Source organism: Nicotiana tabacum, chromosome 6 (assembly GCF_000715075.1).
Source record: "Nicotiana tabacum cultivar K326 chromosome 6, ASM71507v2, whole genome shotgun sequence".
NCBI lineage: Eukaryota > Viridiplantae > Streptophyta > Magnoliopsida > Solanales > Solanaceae > Nicotiana > Nicotiana tabacum.
The window spans coordinates 102,093,363-102,115,836 of NC_134085.1; the positions used below are offsets into that span (position 1 = coordinate 102,093,363).

General features: G+C 39.7%; 1 protein-coding gene across 1 annotated transcript; it reads left to right on the forward strand.

Annotated features, from left to right (window-relative positions):
• The first annotated feature begins 504 nt into the window (after positions 1–504).
• Positions 505–6,465, forward strand: LOC107790236 (ribosome biogenesis protein NOP53). Its single transcript, XM_016612145.2, has 12 exons — positions 505–874; positions 1,497–1,660; positions 1,833–1,881; positions 1,970–1,995; positions 2,848–2,928; positions 3,019–3,129; positions 3,236–3,318; positions 4,736–4,855; positions 4,938–5,060; positions 5,298–5,364; positions 5,464–5,543; positions 6,087–6,465. Exons 1-12 carry the CDS (start codon positions 706–708, stop codon positions 6,091–6,093), a joined length of 1,080 nt encoding a protein of 359 aa, XP_016467631.1. The 5' UTR covers positions 505–705; the 3' UTR covers positions 6,094–6,465.
• Positions 6,466–22,474: the final 16,009 nt, after the last annotated feature.

Consider the following 22,474-nt stretch of genomic DNA (forward strand, 5'->3'; position numbering starts at 1 on the left):
TGCGTTCATTTCCAATTCGGTTAATGACAAAATCGAGTTAGCTCTGCAACTTTTTTCGTTTAACCATGGTAGAAGGTGGAGAGCTTTAGATGGGTCTGATAGTAGGCAAGTGGGTGGACTGCTTTAGAAAAATGAAAAAAATAAAGAAACTGAAAAAAGAAAAAAAATCAATTTTAACAGTTGGATAAGTTTTATTAGATTTGCACCGTCCAAATAAAACACCAAATATATAGGTTTTATTGTTCAGACGCCTTATTTTGTTTGTAAATCATGCGTTGGCCACGTAGACAAAGAGGCGTGTCTTAGCTATACTTTAGAAATGTTAAGTGTCTAAGGTAGTCCGCAAAAAATGGCCACGTATTTTGCCTTATTTTTAATTAGTTTGCAAACTTAATTATATTCTTAAATTTGTAAAAATCATTCAAAAAGAACTGGTTTTAATCTAACCACTAAAATTATGACATCCCCAAGCCATCCAAAAAGAACATATGTTAAGGATTGTGCGCGCATGAAATCATTTTAGAGATCACCAGATTTGTTGCCTGATAAACCAACCATAAATATATTTTTTTAAAGTTCATGTGAGGAAAACCAAAAGTATAGGGATGAAAGTGCAAATAAAAGTAGAAATATAGCAATTTTACCAGAAACCTTATATACTAGGGTTTAAGTTGGCCGAAACCTTATAGCGCACGAAGCACACAAATGGGGAAAAGATCGAAGAGCTCAAGGAAAGGGAAGAAGGAATGGAGAGCCAACATAAGTACTGAAGATATTGAAGATTTCTTTGATAATTCCACTAAAGATGCTCTTTCCGGTGGTTCTCTCGCTCAAGTTCCCAGTGATTCCCTCTTTTACGTCGACAAATCCAGAGGTATTTAATATTTAAGGATTTCTTTCGCTTGTTCAAAATTGCTAGCAAGTATTATTTGTTCAAGTACCAAACATAGTAAAACAAGCCAATAGACTGGTGCACACTTATGTTTTCTAGCTGATGTAATTTTTAGATGAATTCGTATGTATACTATTTACTATTCCAGCAGATTGAACTTTTTTTGGCTGGGTAACTATATTTAGAGTATTAAGTGTACTAAGACAAGTCTACAAAATAATTAATCCAAGTAACTGTGTAGGATGTACAGTAAGAGAGTTGGTTTTGAGTGATCCTAAAATTGGCTGAATTGTCAAATTGTGGAAAAAGTCAACCTTGAGAGCAGATTGAAAGTTCATTTCAGCTGTAGACTTGCAGGTACCTTTCAGTAGCAGTTGTTTGGATGTTAGTTTTTAGTAGATGGGGCTTCTGTTCACATCCAATTATTGTGTGTATAATGAATCCTGACGAAGTTTTGGGATATAGTAACTGACATTTTTGGATTAGAAGAGAGCAGTTTAGAATCACCTTAGTACTATTTCTCTGGAATATTTAGCAGTTCTGTCATTTTTTGTTGGTGAATCATTCTTTAATAGGTCGTGACAAGTTTATGTCTATGATCCAGATCTTTCAGCCAAACGGAAAATTGAAAAACACCGGGAGAAAGTACTTCGATGTGATAGTATGCTACAAAGGAATGCCTTTGTCGAACCTGTACCTTCTTCAACTGGGAAAATGTCCAAGAAGAAAAGTAAAGAAGTTCAGATAGCCAAAGATAAGGGTCAAAAGGTTTTTCACTATTTCTCTTTAAAAATGTTCAATTTACCAATTGCAAGATGTTATGACTGCCCGCTTCCTTGCCATAATTCCCCTTGGCTCAATAGGGGAGACTATATATTTGTTTGAGTGCACATTTCTAATTGATCCTCAGTGATATCTCTTCTTAATTTTGGGCAATTAGGATTTGGCTAGTGGAGATTCTAGCATGGTTGACATTTGGGATGATAAAGGTGCCCTTGTGATTCAAACCTTTTCTATTCCTTGTCACTTCTGTAGTAAAATAGCTTTTCTGATACAGACTTCACTGCATTGTTGCAGGTGAACTGGTCATCAAAACTAAAAAGGTACACTTTTTTCTCCTTCCCATAATTTGGATTTTTTTATTCTTTTCTCTGCTCCCTTTCTTTTTTTGGGCCACCTGTCAGGATTTTCTTTTCATCTTTTGTGTCCTTATGCATGAAATACATCTGTGAAATCAGCTGGATTTTCGACTGATAAGTTGTGATAAGATATCTGCTATAGGCTTATAAATGCACACCCTTCTTTATAAGGACTATTATTGTTGCTTTAAAATGATTACCTTGAAGTCAACTTAAAAAGTGATTAAATTTACGCCAAATGAATATTTTATTTTCCAAGAAAGCATCACATGTAAAAGCATCTCTGTAAGGAACCATTTCCTTGCACAACCTATGTGCCATGTTATCCTCTCAAAGGATAGATAGGAGTACGAAAAAGGAAAAAGAGGCATGTGATTGAATCTAAGGTCCTTTATTGTTGAAGGTAATGGGCCTAATAAATAGAATGGATATAGAGTATCCATTATAGCCGACCCTTACTATGTTCGTGATTTAAAAAGAGATAATTTTCAAGATATGCACATTCCAAAATATACACACTTAAGATAGTGAAGTTTAGAATTGCGCAATGTTACCAAGGGAGGAGATAATATTGATTTCCATGTTGTCACCTGCGCTTAGTGCATATCGTTTGTACCTACCTGTCTTTTCCTTCCTCGATCCATTACTTCTCTATCTTAAGTGTGTATATTTTGGTATGGTCCTAAAGCTCGAGTATTTGAATTGTAAAGTTATGATTTTCCTAGAACAATTATGCATCAGTGTACTTCTCGAAAAGGGAAAAGACAACTCTGCATTAGTATATGTAATAAAATTAACATGCATTGCCTGTGACAGAAGCCCAAGACAACTGTTATTCCTGCTGTGGAAGTTGAGCCTCCAGGATGCTCATTCAATCCGGCATCCGAAAGTCATCAGGTAAAACCTGATGTCTGTGTGTCATATTTTGCTATTACCTAGCTCCTAGTCCCTGTGATTAGTAACTCGCTCTGTATCTTCTCAATTCAGGATGCATTAGCTTGTGCTGTTGCAGATGAAATGCAGAAAATTTATAGAAATGAATTGGGGCCGGAGCCTATTCCGTTAATTGTTCCTGGAGAAGCAGTTAATGAAGAAGAGGTAAGTTGATTATGTTACGTTCTTGCTAGTACCTTGACCATGGGCCTTGCAGATACTTAGTGGGCTAACTTGATATAAGCATGCACTGAAGATTCTTTTGTCTCAGATGTATTTACTTGAAGCGGACAGTGGGAGTGACGTGGAGAATGAAAATCTAATGGAAGATGGAACCACAGAACTGGAGAAAAGGTAAGCTTCTGTTTGTTGCTGGACTGTCATGATAGTTTTACCTATAGAAATGTGTTTTATTCATTGCCAGCTCAGTATTCAGGAGTATTTAAAATTATATTACTTAAAAGTTCGGCCATCAAACTTTGAACTATGTAATTTACTTAACTGTGTCTGTTCATATTCGTGGACTCCCTTAAAATAGTGAATAGGTGAACCATAGACAATCTTTAGGCTTTAGGCTTTAGAGAAAAAATAAGGTGACAATTTGAAGTGTTTTAAGAATTTGCATGTTAAATTATGCTGACAGTAAAATCAATTACATATCAATTCTGGAGACTGGTTACAACAATTCAGCGAAGTTAAATTTTACTGTAACTTTACAAGGCTAACATGAGTTGTTTAGTTCTCGTTTTTATAGTAGCTCCCGATTGTCGATTACTATGTTCAACTCCTTATCATCATCACTAGAAGGCAGTTTAGTTTTATTTGTGTGGCTTTGCATGTTTAATAGTTTTCACAAAGTTCTAAGCTGATGGATGCTTATGAGGTCCAAGGCGATATATCCATCCCTATCACAGTTGGACTAAGACCCATGCTCCCTTTGTCCCTATCATTTGGACCCTCTTTTGCCCTATTCTGTTTGGTTTACTTGTTTGCTGCAAGTGGAAAAAGTTCCTTTTTACAATATTAGTAGCTCTTATTTTTCCAATATTTGTAGTTAATGCGAAAATTCACATTATTTCAATAACTGGGCAGTATTAGAACTGGGAAATAACAGATTCAGTTTTTGTAGGGTTGAATTTGAGCTAGTGGAGAAGGTCTTTGTTTTCAACACTTGTAACTCTTCTTTTTCCAATATTTATAGCTAACCCTGCAAGTTCTCATTTTTTTTCTCGAGGCGGTGCATAGTAAATTGTCAATAATTAAATGGTACTGGAAGTCTTGAACTGGGAAAGAATTTGAGCATCCAATCCAAAAATTTACGTCAATGAATGACTAGGCCAAGACCTTTATAAGACCTCTGAAAACCCTTTGGCTGCTTAAATATGTTAAGTTAAAACCACAACTACATTTAAAATCATATTTTAATGTGAAGAGGTTTTCTCCTTAATCTAGTTGAGTTAAATTGTGTGAGCTGATCCCCGGTAAGCATGATAGATAATATGGAAGCTGTTGTTGCCGTCTGACTTCATATCTGTTTCCTTTGATGGTAATGATCCTAATCTTCGAATGATGTTCTGTTGTAAAGTGACCGGTGTTCAAAATTTTCTTTTTTGTAAGACAGCTATGTGTTCTGAAATTTTGCAGTGCGCTAGGTTAGCCATTAGCTTCCCTTGCGATCCATTTTAGGTTGAGTGCATTATTACAAGTTGATGCCTCACCTTCATTTAACATTTAAATGAAATTACACGTCATTAATTTAAATATTACGCAGGCCTCAAAAGCCCAAAATGCTAACACAAGTTGAGAAGAATCGACGGGCTAGACGCAAAGAACAGCTGAAAGCAGAAGCTGAAGCAACAAAAGCAGAGAAGCTCTCGAAAGAGATTGACAGGTTTGTGATTGCTTAGAATATCAGGAAAATCATTTTCTAGTTAATGGAATTTGCCTGTGATGAGTTGTTCTCGTGTCTGCAGCTTACCGGATATAATTCAAGAAATAGAGAAAGAGGATGAAGAAAAACAGAAAAGACATCTCCGTCGTGTTACTGCTAAAAAGGAAAGACTAAAATCTTGTCCACCACGTTTGGGAAAGCGCAAGTATGTGCTGTTTCATTCTTTTAAGTAAAAAATTTCAATTATTGAATTTCTAACTGGAAGAGAAATGGTTTTTTAGAACATCAGAATTCAAAGGGATCTTTATGGTTATAACTCCTAAAAAAATTTCAACTTCTAGCTTACTTGATCTGAGCTATGAGAGTTGTTTTTCTTGTGCTTTTGTTTTATTGCTACAACAACTTTGGATGTTGAAAAGATAAATGGCATCTGTCATTTCAGATTCGAGCCTGCTCCTGCTCAGGTCTTACTGTCTGAAGAGATTACTGGTTCCCTCCGTAAACTGAAGGTTTTCTTCCTGATTTCGAATTTCTCCAAAATGGTTGCTCTGACTTCTATTTCTATTTTCAAGAATTTCTTATGTGGATTTTCTTTCTGTTGCAAACAGGGGTGCTGCACCCTTGCAAGAGATCGTTTTAAAAGCCTGGAGAAAAGGGGACTTGTTGTTCCTTCAAAAAAGAGTTGCAGGTTAGTAAAGCTCATCAATCATCCCTTGTCATCACTTGCATTAAGCCAGGCTTTCTGGTTAGCTCACTTGTTGTTTGAGATTTAAAGGATTCTCAGACCATCACACTCATATTGCATGTTCGGTTGAATGAGGTGTCCACCATGCAACACTGAGACTATTGTGGAGAGTTCTCCTTTTTGTGTAAATCTTTTGAGACTAGCTTTGTACATGTTCTGTTATGGCGACATTGTTGATCATGAAATTAGCTAAATATGCCTTGCGCTAGCAGAATGTGATGGTACTAAAACCCACCCCGAATCGTTGCTGATGTTGGCCAGTCAGAAAATTGGATGTCATTCTGATAAAACTTTGTAGTATTTGTCAAAAAGAGAGACGAAAAGAAGAAAGTAATAACGATAATGCTGCTCCTCGTTTTAATCTCAAGTAGCCAAACTCTTTCCATCTGCATGTATCAAGTATTGGCCAACTTGTCCTATGCATTATTTTATGCGAAGCATCAAAACATTTCTTGCTAATTGTTTCTGGGATGTGGATGTTTGCAGGAAATAGAATTCATCCGAGTTAATTGCTAAATTACATGGATAAAATGTTCTCATCACTGCTTCTGAGATCACCCGAGCACTTGGGGTGACACACTCTAGACAGCAGGGTCTTGGTTTTTCTTGTCAAGCCGATCAGATACCTAGGATCTATTCAAGCCTATACAAATTTGTTGGAGTGGAGATTTAGCTGCTCTTTGCTATTAACAAACGGAGATGTAAATTTGTTTATTTACATACTTGGTTTATTATACCAAATTTTGTAGTCATGGTCAATACATTTGCTTTGGGAGCAAAAACTAGTATTTTGGAGATAGAAGATTGCTGCTTTATTGATTACTAAATTTGGCAATGAGCAAATGCTATTACTTAATATGTTCAAGGATTCTCTCACAATTGAGGTGGAAAGGAAACATGATCACCGCTGTCATAAGATCATTCTATTGTGATCACTGCTTGCATGATGATTCTCTGAGGGAAGGTTATCCGAGGGAAGGGGTTAAGTGATTTGTTAAGATAAAGAACTTTCTCAAAAGATCGAGCTCTGAAGAAGTGACAACCAAACTTTTAGCTTAATCATTTGGATACTTAATCCTTTTTAACTTATTAGTCGTTTGGTACGTGGGACTAAGGATAATAATCTTGGGATAAAGTTTTATCCTATGTTTGGTTGGGAGTATTAGCTAATCCCGTGATAACTTTTATACTAAAATGGTGGAATTAGGTATCTCATGTAGAATGTGGGATAATTAATGTCATGGAATATCCCACCCCATGGAGTATCATATCCCACCATTGTAACAAATGACTCATTTACTTAGGCCAAAGTACGTCGCCGTAAAAAAAGTTTATAAGTTGCGGACAACTTTTTGATATATTTTGGGGTAGAGCTGTCAATACGGGCCGACCCATTCTAGAGTTCGGACCCAAAATATGGTTCTTTTGGACTCAAAGAATCGAAATGTGTAGAATAAAAACATGGTGACCAATTTATATATAACGTTTTTTTAAAAAGGCGCTATACCTTAATGACCGTTTGCCCAGTTAAGTATATCGCCCTTTTTTAAGGCGTTATATTTGAACTCAAAGAAGCTATATATATTATGTGGGCCCATAAATAATTCTTTCGGGCTTAACTGACATAACAATAATTCAACTGGGTATAGCGCCTTAAGCTAAGGCGCTATACCTCAAATAATTGAACCCCCAGACTGGTTTTTGCCTTATTTAAAGACGTTAAGGATTTTGTAAAAATCCATTCAAAAATATTCTCAAGTCTTGTGAATTTTTTTTCATTAAGTTATTTTGCAATTTTTTCACAATGTTTGAAGAATGAAGAATTAGGGTTTCATTATATTTGGGGGGGGGGGGGGGAAGGGTGAGGTTGTGGTGGCGAATAACTCAGTAAGCTATAATTTATCTCCACAATATCATTGTTAAGTTGCCACTTACAATGGAGTACGATACATTGGTATCATTGTTATGTAATAAAATAAGTGTGAGCAAACGTTCGGTGAATATTAAAGTAACCACAAGATATCCGTATTTTGTGACTCCGCAAGGGGTTGCTTGTTATGCTGACTTTAACATTGAAGACGATGAAACTCTGAGATATTTTTTGAGGACTCCGGATGAATACCGGGAATTTATTGTGATAAAGCTGTTGGAAATGTACGTCAAAGTTGAAGACGTTCGCAATAATGAGGTTGCGCAAAGTAGGGATATCCCTCAATCATCGGGTCGTTATTTTGGAGCAGTTTTAGCCGAACAGGTTCTGGCTGAAAGAGTTTGGCCGGATCTAAACTTATCTCCACGGACGAATGAGGAGCGAGGAAATAATTTCTCCCCTAGTTTATACAATCCACAAGTCGAGTGGTAAACTTCAATTTTCCTTTGTGTTACGATGTATATTTTTGTGTATTGAATTTGTATTAACACTCATATATTCCACAGGGGGTATCGACCAGATATGAATTTACAAGTTATGAACCAACGACCAGTTGGAATATGTCTAGTTTTGGTGTGTTGGATCATGATGGTCCATCCGGGAGTCAGCATCAACAAGATAATGTGTATCATGGGATATCAACACATTACGATTTGTAAGTGAATATATAAAGTTATATGTAATGTTTGGACCAATTTGAGTAACTCATTATTTTTTTGATTGTGCAGTGAAAAAGAGCAACTCGATGGTCCTGTCCTTACTCAATTGCCCGAAGACGACATATTTAATCGGGATCTGGCAGATGCGCAAAGTCAGGAAGAGAATAGTGATTATGACAACAATGCTGATGAGTCCGAAGATGACACACTCTTCCCTGACAAGGGTGATGATGAGGAGGAAGATAATGCTGAACTTGATTTGATGAGGGAGCATGCTCCACCTCCTGTTAGACCAAGAGTGTACGAGTCCCATGTGCCGTTTCATTCAAGGGAGATTCCCTACCTTGATCATTTGCCAAGTATGCCAGATGCAGATGCCCTCATAAGGGATATTGATGAAATTCGGAAAGCAATGTGGGGTGAATCTAGAACAACGGTGTTGTCAAAGGGCATGCTTTTTCTTGATAAACCGCGCCTAAGCAAGGCAGTGAAAATGTACAGCGTAAAAGAGTGTCGTGAGATGATGATATGGGAGTCATCTCCGGATGTATACGAGGTTATTTGCCGTAGATGGTTTACATGTTGTAATTGGATGCCGTGTGCGAGGAAGAAGAAAACAAATATGTGAGTTGTGGGTAAATACATTGGCACCCACAATTGTGAAATGGACACATTCAATGGGAATCACTTTAACTTGGATATTGACTTGATTTCTCTTGTCTTGATTCCACACATTGAAGCCTCCATAAGGTACAAGATCGAAGAGTGTATTACATTTGTCCACCAGGAATTTGGGTGTACCATTATCAAAAGAAAGGCATTTCTCGGGCGCAAACAGACATTTGAAATTGGTTATGGTAAATGGGATAAGTCATTTGCATCTCTACCCAGGTACATGGTCGCATTGCAACACTTTAACTACGGGACTGTTGTTGAATAAAAGCTTGAGCGGAGTTCTGGAATACCAGAGCATATATTCAAATATGTGTTCTAGGCATTCAAACCAGCAATTGATGGTTTTGTGCATTGCAGGTGGTAATATCCATAGACGACACTCATGTCTATGGAAAGTATGATATTAAGTTGTTGATCACCGTTGCAGTAGATGGTAATAGAGGTATATTTTCCCTAGCTTTTTCTATTTGTGCCAATGAAAGTCAAGAGACATGGACACTATTTTTGAACCACTTGAAGGAGCACATTGTCAGACAACTTTCAGGTATTTGTCTAATATCTGATCGGCATGGTGGTATTTTAAGTTCTGTACAGCATTTGCCTACATGGCAGGAACCGTATGCATATCACCGTTACTGTATGAGGCACCTGAAGGCCACTTTCTAGAAGGAACATCCCAACAAAGACTTGTATGATTTAATGTGGATAGCTGCAACTGATCAATAAGAGTGTAAATTCAGGAGGCGCATAGAATCGATCAGGCAGGAAGACAAAGGAGCCTATCGTTGGTTGATGCGACATGAGCTTGACAAGTGGACATTGCATGCAGATGGTGGAAGACGATGGGGAATTCTAACTACAAATGTGTCAGTCTTTCAATGGGTTATTGAACTCTGCACGTGGATTCCCTGTCACGGCCATGGTGCGGATGTCATTCAAACAGATGGCTGAGAGGTTTGTTAAAAGGGCTAGAGGTGCATCATCATTGATGGATAGAGGTGTTGAATTTATGCCAATACCAATGAAAAGATTTGAGAAATACAGTATGCGAGCACATTGGCATTCATATTTACAGTATTGCAACGAGCAAAATATTTTAGAAGTTCACACCGCTATCCATCAAAACCGGGAAAATAATACACACACCGTAAATGAAGCCAGAAGGTTATGTTATAATGGGAAATGTTCCATCTGGCATATGCCGTGCTCACATGCCATGAAGTGCTGGCATATGCCGTGCTCACATGCCATGAAGTACTTTTAACATACAGGTTTTGTGGCAACCAACTACGTTGATAAGGAACATAATGTCTGGAGTAAGCCCTAGGTTAAATGACAACATATCACTAGGAGCATGGTGTGGCTCAGGGTGGTCACCTGGCTGATCAAATCCAACATCCTCAACAGGTGCCTCCACGCCCCCTTGTTGGGGACCAACTCCTCGCCGACCCCCACGACGTCGTGGGACACCCCTACCTCTCTGGGCATGCCTGCCACATCGACCACGTTCAGGCTGCACTGCTGGCCCACAATGGTACTGCTCTGGCCCCATATAATCAACCTCGTTTCCTAAGCGCTCATCATCTCGGGCTTGCTGCAATGTCCAGGCAGCCAAATCCATAACCTGCCATCCATACTCGTGCAAAGTGGCTGCTCCCTTGCCGGTACGGTGTTGCATCTACAGTCTCAACTGGTAGAACAGATATAGGCCAATAGCCTGCACAACATGTAAAATATTAATTACGAAACTATAAGGTTAACGTTATAACTAAGTATACCAAATAACATACCAGCGCCTCATGCCTCTCGGCATATGGAACAAACCGACCGCTAACACGATGAACGGGATTCCTGACGAAAAGTTGATAATGCTGCGGTACCAGCCCATATACTCATTCTCACCATCCATGCATTCGGTTGGAGGGGGTGGGGGAATCAGGTCACGCCACTGGTCCCAAATCTTGATCTGCAACTCTAGCTATGCCTCATATGCCTGGTCAACCCTCGAATGATTATCCCACTGGTAATGTGTCCTAAGCCAAGTGGGCGGTGGAGGTACAAGATGTGGTCGACCAAACTGGCGAAGGACTCGCTCAGTGGCATGATGCTCGACAATATCGAGACACATCAACAGGATGGAATATCTCCACATAAGTCGCCTCGGGAAAACTGGATATTAGCTCGTCACTGTATGGCCTCCGAATGAACTATTACGTAAAAATAGGAACCTTGAGTATACGCAACACATATAAATCCAGGCCAAGTAAACTTAAGTATAGAATTTCTTGTGTGGCCTCCAGCAGATCCAACAAATCCCTGCAATAGGGGAGATTATGTCGAGCCTCGTACTCATATCCGTATCCTTGCCTATCATCCCACCTCCTAGCTAAAGGGATAAACGGTGGAGGTGGTGCATCCTAAGCTATGGGTAGTAGAGGTGGCTGCAACTGCAGGAACCACTCCCAGGGCCAAACCTAATATACAATTTGGACGTAAAATTTAAGGTATATTTTTATGATGTATGTTATAATGAAGAGAGTATTTGGCTATATTTTCACCTGCAGTGGCGGCAAAAATCCTGCAATGTTTCGCTGGGTGCCCATGCTTGCCCGACACATCTGCATGTACAAGTAACCAAGAACAACAACACCCAACTGTAATCATGTAAATCATCTAGCCACTCAAGATGATGAAGAAATCTCAAGCTGACTAGGTTTCCCGAAGTGTTTGGGAACAATACCCCTCCAGACATAAGCAACAGTAGCAACCTCGTGTACCGGTTAATATGAAGATCCGGTGTATCATCCATAAAGTCAGCATGCATCACCTCCAGATGCAGCTGGACGGGTGTCAACTGCAGACGACTAGCCCCAACCAATGCACCCTCATCCGCTGGCCGAAATCGGTGAGCCACTGCAACGTTTCCAGGTACTAATCTCCCGTATACTCTCTTATGGCATGCGACAAAGCAACAGGAAGCCCATCAATCGACAGCCCACAAAGAATCTCAATGTCCTGCAGCGTGATAGTGGCCTCGCCAATGGGTAAATGGAATTTGTGCGTCCAATGTTGCCCAAACTCACACCACGAGTATAGGTTGTGAGGCGGTCGAAGCAATAATAAAAACCCAACGCAAGTCAGGGTCGAATCCACATGGATTTAGATTTTGGATTAGGTATACACCTAGTGTAAATGTATGATGTGCCTTAAATTACACTTCCACATTCTCAATTGTTGTTTCCACTTCTACTTTTAAGCTATTGATTGTAATTGTAGAGCTAAGAGATAATATTTTGGTTTTGGTTGTTTTTCAAGTTATGAAAGGTCTAGGGTTGTAACTTCCGCCTAGATGGATACCTAACGGGTTGAGAGCTTTAGGGTGTGTTTGGTTGATGGGATACAATATAGCAATCACACTCAATTACTCACTTTATACCTCTCGGTAGTTTGAGCAATTTTTCCCAATTTGGCTTTCTTATGTCCAAACGGGTATTTCACAAAGTAAGTGATAAACGCTCTAGTCGGGTCTTACTATTTCTAGGTTCGACCCTTTAATTGGGGCTATCAATTTCTTGAGTTCACCCCAATTCCTAGTTAGCCAAGTTTTCCTAGACTTAGTCTCTCTTTCTCAAGAAGAGACTAAGTCAAATAGGCATGAATTAATATTTGCAACCATCAATTCTCAAATTCAAGCAAGAACTAGGCTAAATATCCTAAACCCAATAATAAATAAGCCCTAAATCAATTACCTATTAATTATCCATTTAGGGTTGGGTCATAACCCTAGCTATGGATTTAGTTACTCATGGAAAATGAAGAAATTAAAGAAGAAACTAAAATAGAATTCATAATACTTGATCAAGGAGAGAAAATCTAATGTTTAAAAGCTAATCTAGTACAATGTAACCCAATACAGTAAATAAAAACGGCTCAGGTGCTCTCTAAAAACAAAACTTAACCTAAAATTGAAAAAAAGTTCTATTTATACTAAGCTGAAAATATCTGACAAAATTGCCCCTATGAAGGCTGTGCGGCCGCACCATTTTGTGTGCGGTACGCATGTTAAGATTGACTGGTCAACTAGGCTTTCTACGGTCGCATAAAACTAAGGTGCCGTTGCACTTCATTTAATTGTGCGAATTGCACATTTCTGAGTGTGGCCGCACACTTGAACTTGGACTGGAGCTGGCCTTCATTATGCGGACCGCACATTTATAAGTGCGACCGCACTTTGGACTCCTGCGGCCGCACAATAATAGTGCGGCCTGCATATCTTCAATTCTCCAAAAAGATGGCTCTCTGATTCTCCTCTTATGCGGACTTCACAATTATGACTGCGGCCGCACAATAATGGTGTGGGCCGCACTTTTTCATGGCCTAAAAAATACAACTCTCTGAACTTCATCTTCTGCAGCCGCAGTAGAATTGTGCGATCCGCATTTTGCATGGGACTTTTGTCAGAGGCTTTCTTATGTTCTGCGGCTGCACTCAATATTGTGCGGTCCGCATTGTTCCCTTTTAGTCTTGTTTTGGTCCTTATCCAAAATTACTCCTTCTTGAGTTGATTTTCATTTCTTTGGATCAGATTCCAACACTCCTGCAAGAAAGCACATTTTATTAGTTTTCGGGAATATCTTTAAGCAATTTTGAGCTTAAACGAAAGTAAAAGAGTGCAAATAAGTAGTCAAAATCCCTACTTATCAACTCCCCCAAACTTAAGATTTTGCTTGTCCTTAAGCAAACAAGGTAATTCCCACATCCACAAGACAAGAACTATTTCAGCTGACCTAAGGTGAATCAATCACACATCAATTGGGACCAAAAATTACCCACAACACATATGAATTATCAACAATGCAATGAATTGACTTTTTGAGTACAATAGTTCTAATGTGACACTAGAGCATCAAGAGTTGACTTTATTCATCAAGGAAGCTCGCTCTTTCATGTATGTCATTGTAGATCCCAAACTCATCCTCCTTTACTTTCCGTTAGCAAATCTCACTTTAGAATGTAACATTCAATTCAAGGATAGTGAAAAGTTCGCTCATCTCTCTCAAAAGAATGTCACAAGTACAGCTTTAAGTACCATATGCTTGCCCCTCATGTAAATCACCATTAATGTAATCTCACTCGACTTGAAATTATGTAGGGTTTTTTTCGGGATGTAATGAATGCTTTTTGGATCAAGGCAGGACTTGATGGAATATAATGGGTTCATCTTTCCTTAAGCAATCCATTTTCTCTTTTCGGCTCATACTTTGTCGACTCTTTGAGTCAATATTTTTCCTCGGGGGAACTAGAGAGACGTAACGTCACTCTTTCTTGATCATGACATTCATTTTTCTCCTTTTCTATTTACTCCGTGCCTTTCATCCTTGTTTTTTTGAATCCCTTCAACTTTTTACTTTATTCACTTTCTTTTTGGCATTTTTCTTTTTGTTCTTTCTTTCTTTTCCTTGCCTCCCTTTTCTTCATTTCTTTCTATTCTTTGTACCTTTATATCACTTCCAAACTCCTCGTCTCTCCCCAAACTTATGTTTTTCCAATTGTTTCTCAAGAATGCTAAGGAAAGATTGAGTGCCAAGAGAGGGTCATTGCAAAACGGAAAGAAATAGGGCTTAAATGGGTTGACTAGGGATATCACATTGGTAGGCTATGGAAGATTTCAAATTTCAAATTGGATCAAGGAGATCCTACAATCATTTCTCAAGCCAAGCTACACTTAGAATTTTGCCTAGAAAAACATTCGGGGTAAGTTCTAGACTATTAGAATGGGTACTTGGACTTGAAATTCAATACCTCACCTCTCACGCTGCTGGATTGCTAAAGAGAACGAAGTCGAGGGCCCACAATGACCCTAGTTAAGATTGAGAATCACAGATGGCTCGATTGAACCACTCGATGACTGCTTAAGTCAACACAAGAGTCGAAAGGTCACAACTAGAGCTATTTTCTGCCAACAACTTATTTTTAACCATAAGGTCGTAGGTAAATGTGTTGGTACCAAGTGAAGTATGCTTGAGACCCTTTTATTCATTACTACTATTTTTGCCTAAATATAAAAGAAAATGGACGCATCCCTTAAGAAGGTTGTCATGACATCTATCGTTTGGAAAAGCCACCCGGTTCAGAAAAAATTTACCTTTGGAAAGAACCATGGCATTAAGAAAATCAAAGGCTTATTGTTCACTCAAACGTAAAAAAAAAGCTAGCAAATCAAAAAGAAATTACTAAAGTAAATAAGAAGTTACATTACTAAGAAAGACAAACTAAAAAAGCTAAGAAATAAACTACAAAAGTAAGACAAATGAATATACAAACTGAGTGGAAAATGAATATATACATCAAGGGAAAGGGAAGAATATATACATAACCAAAGAGGAAATAAAGATAAAAGAAAAATATTATAAGAGTTATTACATGCCAGATGTCATTGTCAAATCAATCAAAATAGACCCCCCGCCCCAATAAAAAGAAGCATTGTCCCCAATGCTTAACAAAAATAAGAACAAGGAAGGGTAGAAAGTTAAGAGAACTCCCTATGTGGTCTCAGTCTGCATGGAATCTTCAGCACTCTCGGTCTCCTCTAATTGTATCTCATCATCACCTGGCTAAGGGACAACGAGGTTGGTGAGCATCTGGATCATCTCCTCAGCAGTATGGGTAGCATGGTCTGGCTCCTCAGACTAGCCGACTGTTGTATGTGATGCCTTTTGGTACTGCTGATGTTGCTAGTGCTGTTGGGGCTGAAAGTGCTCCCTCCATAAGTAAGTCTAGTAGTAGATCTCCGGCAGATGCAATCTTGGCAACTTCTTTTCGTAGCCTATCTACCGACTTCTTTGAAGCATGAGACTTTCACATATTCTTCGCTTGCTTTCCTAACTCCTCAATGACTTCCCCATGTGCCACCCGGGTCTCCATAATGGTCTTCTGGTTGTCCAGAATCTTTTTCAATGTTTCCTCCACTAACGGAGGTACCTTTGGTGCTGCTGGGGCAGAAGATTGTGCTGCAACATCACTGGATATGTCAGACAACTTTGAAGTAGCTTCCTGCATCCAGTTGTTGAGACTCGCCAATGTTTGGGAAACTCGTAGCGCAAACTGTAGATAAGTGGATGAGGCTGGCACCGATAATGAAACTGATGGTCTAGAAGAAGAAGGTGGTGGCATAGCTGTTGTCCCAGTGGATGGGCTGGTTGCTATGGAAGGCATGGCATCTGTTAAAGGCTCAGCAGCTGAATCAGTAACTACTACCGTTGGCTCCTCAGACTGGCCAGCGGAGGTAGTTCCTTACCCTTGAACTTTGGCCTGTCAGCACCCTATAGGTGGTACCTATGAGAAAGGCTTCTTGGCCTTTACTTTTGTATCATACTGCCTCGGCTCCACCTTTTGATAATTGAAATACTCTGTGAGGAAGTTTGGGTAAGGGTGGGATCTCTCATCTTTTTGGATAGCTAAAGTGATGTTGGTTGACATTATAGCACTCACATTGATCGGGTAACCAGCCATAATCAAAGCCACCAAGACTGCTTGGGTAAGTGGGATATTGTTCTCATTTAAGCACGGGTCAATACGGCTGCACACAAAGGACTGCCACCCTTTAGCTTTAAAATTTAGAGTGGCTCGAACTATGGGAACCCCTACTGTGAGCCAAAGGGCTGGTGGTCCTCGAGCAGCCAAAATCTTAGCTAGCCAAGGGCGAGCTGTATCAACCATAGCAAGTTTCTCCAAATACTGAATAGCTTCCACTTCTTTAAACCCCACATACTTGTTCAAAGAGCAAGCGTCGAATTTGATTTTCAGATTCCTCACTTTGGTTATCTTGGTGCCCTTCTTTATGTGAGTCACGTTTGCATAAAATTCTTTAACCAAGTGCTCATTTGCATCTAAGACACTTTGGTTGAACCACCTCCAGCCTTTTCTCTCCTAAAACTGTCTAAGGATATTTGGGTTGTGAATGTCCAAATCCTTTATTAAGAACTGTCGCTCAAGAGTGAGCAATCTCTGGGGCCACCACTGTCTAAATTTGTTGAAGGCAGTTAAACTGACGAATCTGTCCTCCCATATCTCTTTCCTCCTCGACCTCTCAAGGCCACCCACTCGAGTGTCACCTCCTCTACCATCATCCGGGACATCATCATCATCATCATTATCTAATTGATTGGCACAGCTGGGGCATGTGAGGAAAACAACTCAGAATCTTAGCTACCCTCTTCCGAACCCTCAGAAAAACTAGCAGCAGAAGAGGATTCATCTCTCAAGTGGAATCTACCCGGGACTTGTTCGGGTTGAGGTTGGGTATCAGTCAGTGCTTGCACAGAGTCACCCTCAAAAACTTCCCTAGATGGGAGATACTCACTGGACTTGGAGGGTTCAGGAACTCTGTTGGTGGTTGCTTTCTTGCTTATGGCTATCTATACTGCTAGTGGTAGGTTACTTTTGCCTTGGCCTCGGGAGGGTTCTGCCCTCCCTTTTGATGTATCACCTCTACCACGTGATCTAACCATTGTCTGCAATGCATAATGAAAGGAGTCAATTAGAGTTGGAGGTCACAGATGCATGTATGGCAATTGCAGGAACAGACTCAGAGGAGGCAGTGCAGACCGCACAAAAGTAAGTGTGGCCGCAAACTGCCAAGTACGGATCGCATAATTCATAGTGTGGCCGCATAACCAAAAGTGCGGACCGCACAATTTTAGTGTGGCCGCACAACCCCAGGTTCAGACTACTGGGTTTTCTGATCATTCAACAATGCAGACCGCAAAATTTTGTTGTGGACCGCAAAATTTTGAGTGCGGTCCACACTTGTCATTCATAACTTTTGCCCTAACTCAAAGATCTGCAAACCGCACAAAATGTGTGAGGCCGTACAATTTAAAATTACGCGGCACTGCTTTACGTTTGATACAATTTTTTTTCACAGATTAGACAAGGTTTTAGAAATTAAACATGATTATCTATGAACCCAGGCCCCAATTAATATTTACGATACTGCTCACATGATTCTAAGCAAAAATGACTAACTATTTTAGGCATGAAAATAACCCTAGACAAAAGAACAAAACTAAGAAAGTTGAAAAATCTAAAGATTTAATGAACATACCAATAATGAAGGATGCAGGTGAGGATCTAACTTGATGAAATAAGGGAAGATTTAGAACTAATGGGGATGCACAGTGCTTCTAGGGCTTGAGAGTTTAGAGAGCATAAAGTGTGAATAGTGGCGAAAAGCCCTATTTATAGGTTGACCAAGTCAGGCCTAGAACTTACCTGAGTGCGGCCTCATAATTTTTTTTTGAGTGCGGTCCGCACTCTTTACCTGAACCTTTGAAGAATCTCTATGGTCCGCACAAAAGTGAGTGCGGCCGCAGAATTTGTGTGGACCACACAATTTTATGTGCGGCCGCAAATTGTTAATGAATTTTGGCAGGCCAATCTTCAGAGAGCATGCATTTTTTGCCTTCCAGTTGTGCGACCACACATAGAATTGTGCGGTCGTAGAGTGATTGTGCAGTCCGCATAATTATGGTGCAATCCGTACTTTTGTGACCCTTGGCTAATTTTTCTTGCACAGTCCCTGCAATGCACACCCATTCCTGCATACATTTCAAAACTAGTTAGCTCAAAACAAAGCCTATCTAATTAAGAAGAACAAGAAAAAAAAAGACACATGGGTTGCCTCCTAAGAAGCGCCTGATTTAACATCGCGACACGACGCAGATTACCAATTATTTGAAATGGAGAACCGCCACAATGTGGCCATCATCAACCTTGCTAAGATAGTGTTTAACCCAGTGCCCATTGACTCTAAACACCTCATCGTTCTTATTTTTCAAATCTAGAGCACCAAAGGGGGTTACATTCACCACTTCAAATGGTCACTCAATTTTGACTTCAACTTGCCCGGAAACATCCGTAACCGGGAATTGAACAATAGCACAAGATCATCCTCTTTAAACTCCTTATTCTGGATGTACTTGTCATGGAAGTACTTCAACTTCTCCTTGTAAAGGGACGAGCTTGTGTATGCATGATACCGAAATTCATCTAGCTCATTCAATTGTGCCACTCTTAGGTTTGCGGCGACATCCCACTCAAGGTTCAACTTCAGAGACCACATGGACTTATGCTCAAGTTCCACTGGAAGATGGCACACCTTCTCAAACACTAACCGGTATGGAGACATCCCAATCGGTGTTTTGTAGGCCGCTCTATAAGCCCAAAGAACATCATCAAGTTTTCTTGACCAATCCGTCCGGTTAGCATTCACTATCTTTGACAAAATACTCTTGATCTCCCGGTTGGAGACTTCAACTTGTCCGCATGCTTGAGGATGGTAGGAGGTCGATACTTTGTGAGTGACACCATACTTTGTGAGTAAGGTATCAAAAGCCTTGTTACAAAAATGCGAACCCCCATCACTAATAATGGCCCTTGGAGTATTGAATCTTACAAAGATGCTCTTCTTCAAGAATGCCACCACACTCTTTGCTTCATTGTTGAGCAAAGCAACGGCCTTGACCCACTTAGACACATAATCAACCGCGACTAGAATGTAGGTATTCCCACAAGAGCTAACAAACGGACCCATGAAATTAATACCCCACAAGTCAAAAATATCTATCTCCAAAATGGTGGTGAGATCCCACTGGCCCTTTGGCATTCATCACAACTCTTGACAAGCTCACTAGCATCCTTGTAGAGAGTAGGCCAATAGAATCCACAACTCAACACTTTTGCCGCCGTTCTTGCTCCACCATGGTAACCACCATACGGTGAAGAGTGTCAAGCCTCAAGAATACCTACTTGTTCCTCCTCCGGTACACATCGTCGAATCACACCATCGGTACAAATCCGAAAGAGATACGGCTCATCCCAATAATAATCAAGGCAATCCCGTTTGAGCTTCTTCCTTTGGTTTGAAGAGAAATCATTCGGAACAATTCCACTCACAAGATAGTTTTATAAGTCGGCAAACCATGGCATCCCGATCATTGAAACGACTAGGAGTTGCTCTTCGGGAAATGAATCATTAATCTCAAGGCCGTCATCTGACCTCCACTCCTCCTTCAATCGGGACAAGTGGTCCGCCACTTGATTTTCACTACCCTTGCGGTTTTGAATCTCTAGATCAAACTCTTGCAATAGAAGCACCCACCGCATCAACCTTGCCTTAGAATCTTTCTTGCTCATCAAATACTGGAGCGCCGCATGGTCAGTGTGAACAATCACCTTTGTACCCATTAAGTACGGTGAAACTTTTCCATAGCAAAGACAATAGCAAGGAGCTCATTTTTAGTCACTGTGTAGTTGACTTGGGCGTCATTCATGGTCTTGCTTGTATAGTAGACCAAATGGAAGATTTTGTTGATACGTTGCCCCAAAACAGCTCCAACCGCCACATCACTAGCGTCACACAAGAACTCAAAAGACAAGCTCCAATCTGGTGCGGCAATAAGTTGGTATTTTACCAACTTATCTTGTATTTAAACCTATACTTTTGCTATGTTTGAATGATAAAATCATGTATTTGATGTCATTTACTTCTATTTTACAGGTTGTATGTGATTTAGAAGTAATGATGAAGAAACCAAGTGAAAACAAGTCCAAAAGGAGCTAAAATGGAAATATAGACCACTGCCAGCGATTACACAATGCGATCAAAGGTAACTATATGCAATCGCATAAGTCAACAATAGTAAAGCACTGCGAATGCGGGTGAATAGGTGCAAATGCAAAGAAGGAAGCCTGGTCAGCGGCTGGTCAACAGACCTATGCGAACGCAGAAGGCCTTATGCGATCGCATAACTGGAAGAATTTATTCTCTGCGATCGCGGTTGCACTGTTGCAAACGCATAGTGTATTTTCTGGGCAATTCTGGGCAAAAATGGAATTTCACGTTTGTAATCCCCAAACCATTTTTATACACGACCTAGCAGATATTTTGGAGATCTTTTGGCATATTTTCAGTTCTTAGGGCTTGAGAGAACAAGGTTGGAAGCTAGGGCTTTGCACACACATTTTGGTCTTGAAGATTTGAAGCTTTTGGTTGAGAATTTCTTACCCATTTATGTTGCTTTCTTCATTTCCTTGCTTTGTATTGTATATCTAAGTGTGTAGTATTTTATCCAACCCTTGAATCTTATTTATGGAAATATTCATGTTTAAAGTGTGGATTAAATACCTTGTTGTGCTTATGTATTGAATGATTTTTATCCTTTCATGAAATGAGTTGTTGTTTCTTTAATTATTCATATTTTTTAATGTTTCCAAAGGGATTTGCTAACCCTAGGACTCGCCCATTAACTTCAAATTAATTTTGGAAAAGATAATTTGGGGTTGGAAAAGATTAATTAACAAGAACTTGAGGTTTTAACCCTTATTTTATAGATTCTACCTAGGGATAGGATTGAGGTGTCATCCCAGCAATATAGGTGTCATCTGCCCACTAATACTTGGGGAGATTGAAAGAAAGCTCTTGATATTTTTGTTTTTATAGAGATTTGAACACTAGTCTCCCATGATCTTCATTCCATCTTCATCAACCTCTAGGCCTCGATCAAATTAAGGATGACGAGTTTCAGAAGGACTTCTATTTCCTTGTTTAGACTTACAACATAGGAGTTCAATTTCTTGCTTCTTCTATTACAGAGATTTGAGAAAATTCTCTCAAGGTTTGTTGTGGTGGTTTATTTTGGGGGTGTGAGGCCATGCTCCTTTTTGAAACACACTAAGAAGGTCTTTCCTTAGAATCCTCATAAGCCTTCAATGGCACGCCCAACCAAAAAAGGTTTTGGAAGAGTAGTAGATTTCCTTCTATGACCCAAACTCACCCTTTATCTTACTTCAGAAAGATGGAATGGACTGCTTTTGCAGATTAACCATCTAATTTTGAGTCGGTTGTTTCTGCAGCTTAACCATTAAAGTTTGTGAAGCTAGATGAGGGCTAATAGATCCTTTATTCCTATTATTTCCTTTCTTCCATAACCATTAAAGTTTGAAGCTAGATGAGGGGTAATAGATCCTTTATTCCTATTATTTCCTTTCTTCCTTCTTTGTCATAAAGGAGATTGTTCCTGGATGTGAAGCCATCTTCTTTTGCCTTGAACCTGTGCTTTTCGATCTGTTAATATAAAATCAGTACCAATTGGCAAAAGATCAGCTGCGTTGAATCTATTTCAATCCTTCTTGCTTGCATGAGTCAAACTTTGGCTTTCCACTTTTAGTTTTTGAAACCTCTTCATTTTGTAATTCCAAGAAGTGGGCTACACATTTTCTTGTATTGTTACTTTATGTGCATAACTTGAGTTATTAGATTAGATTTTACTCTTGTATCCATTATTTCATTTTATAGGGCAGTGGTTAGGCCTGCTATGTTGTATGGGACCGAGTGTTGGCCGGTGAAGATCTCACATCCAGAGGATGAAAGTTGCAGAGATGAGGATGTTGAAGTGGATGTATGGGCATACAAGGAAGGATAAGATTATAAATGAAGATATTCGAGAGAAAGTGGGTGTGGCCCCCATGGAGGACAAGATGCGGGAAGAGATGGTACGGGCATATTCAGAGGAGGAACACTGATGCACCGGTAAGAATGTGTGAGCGAC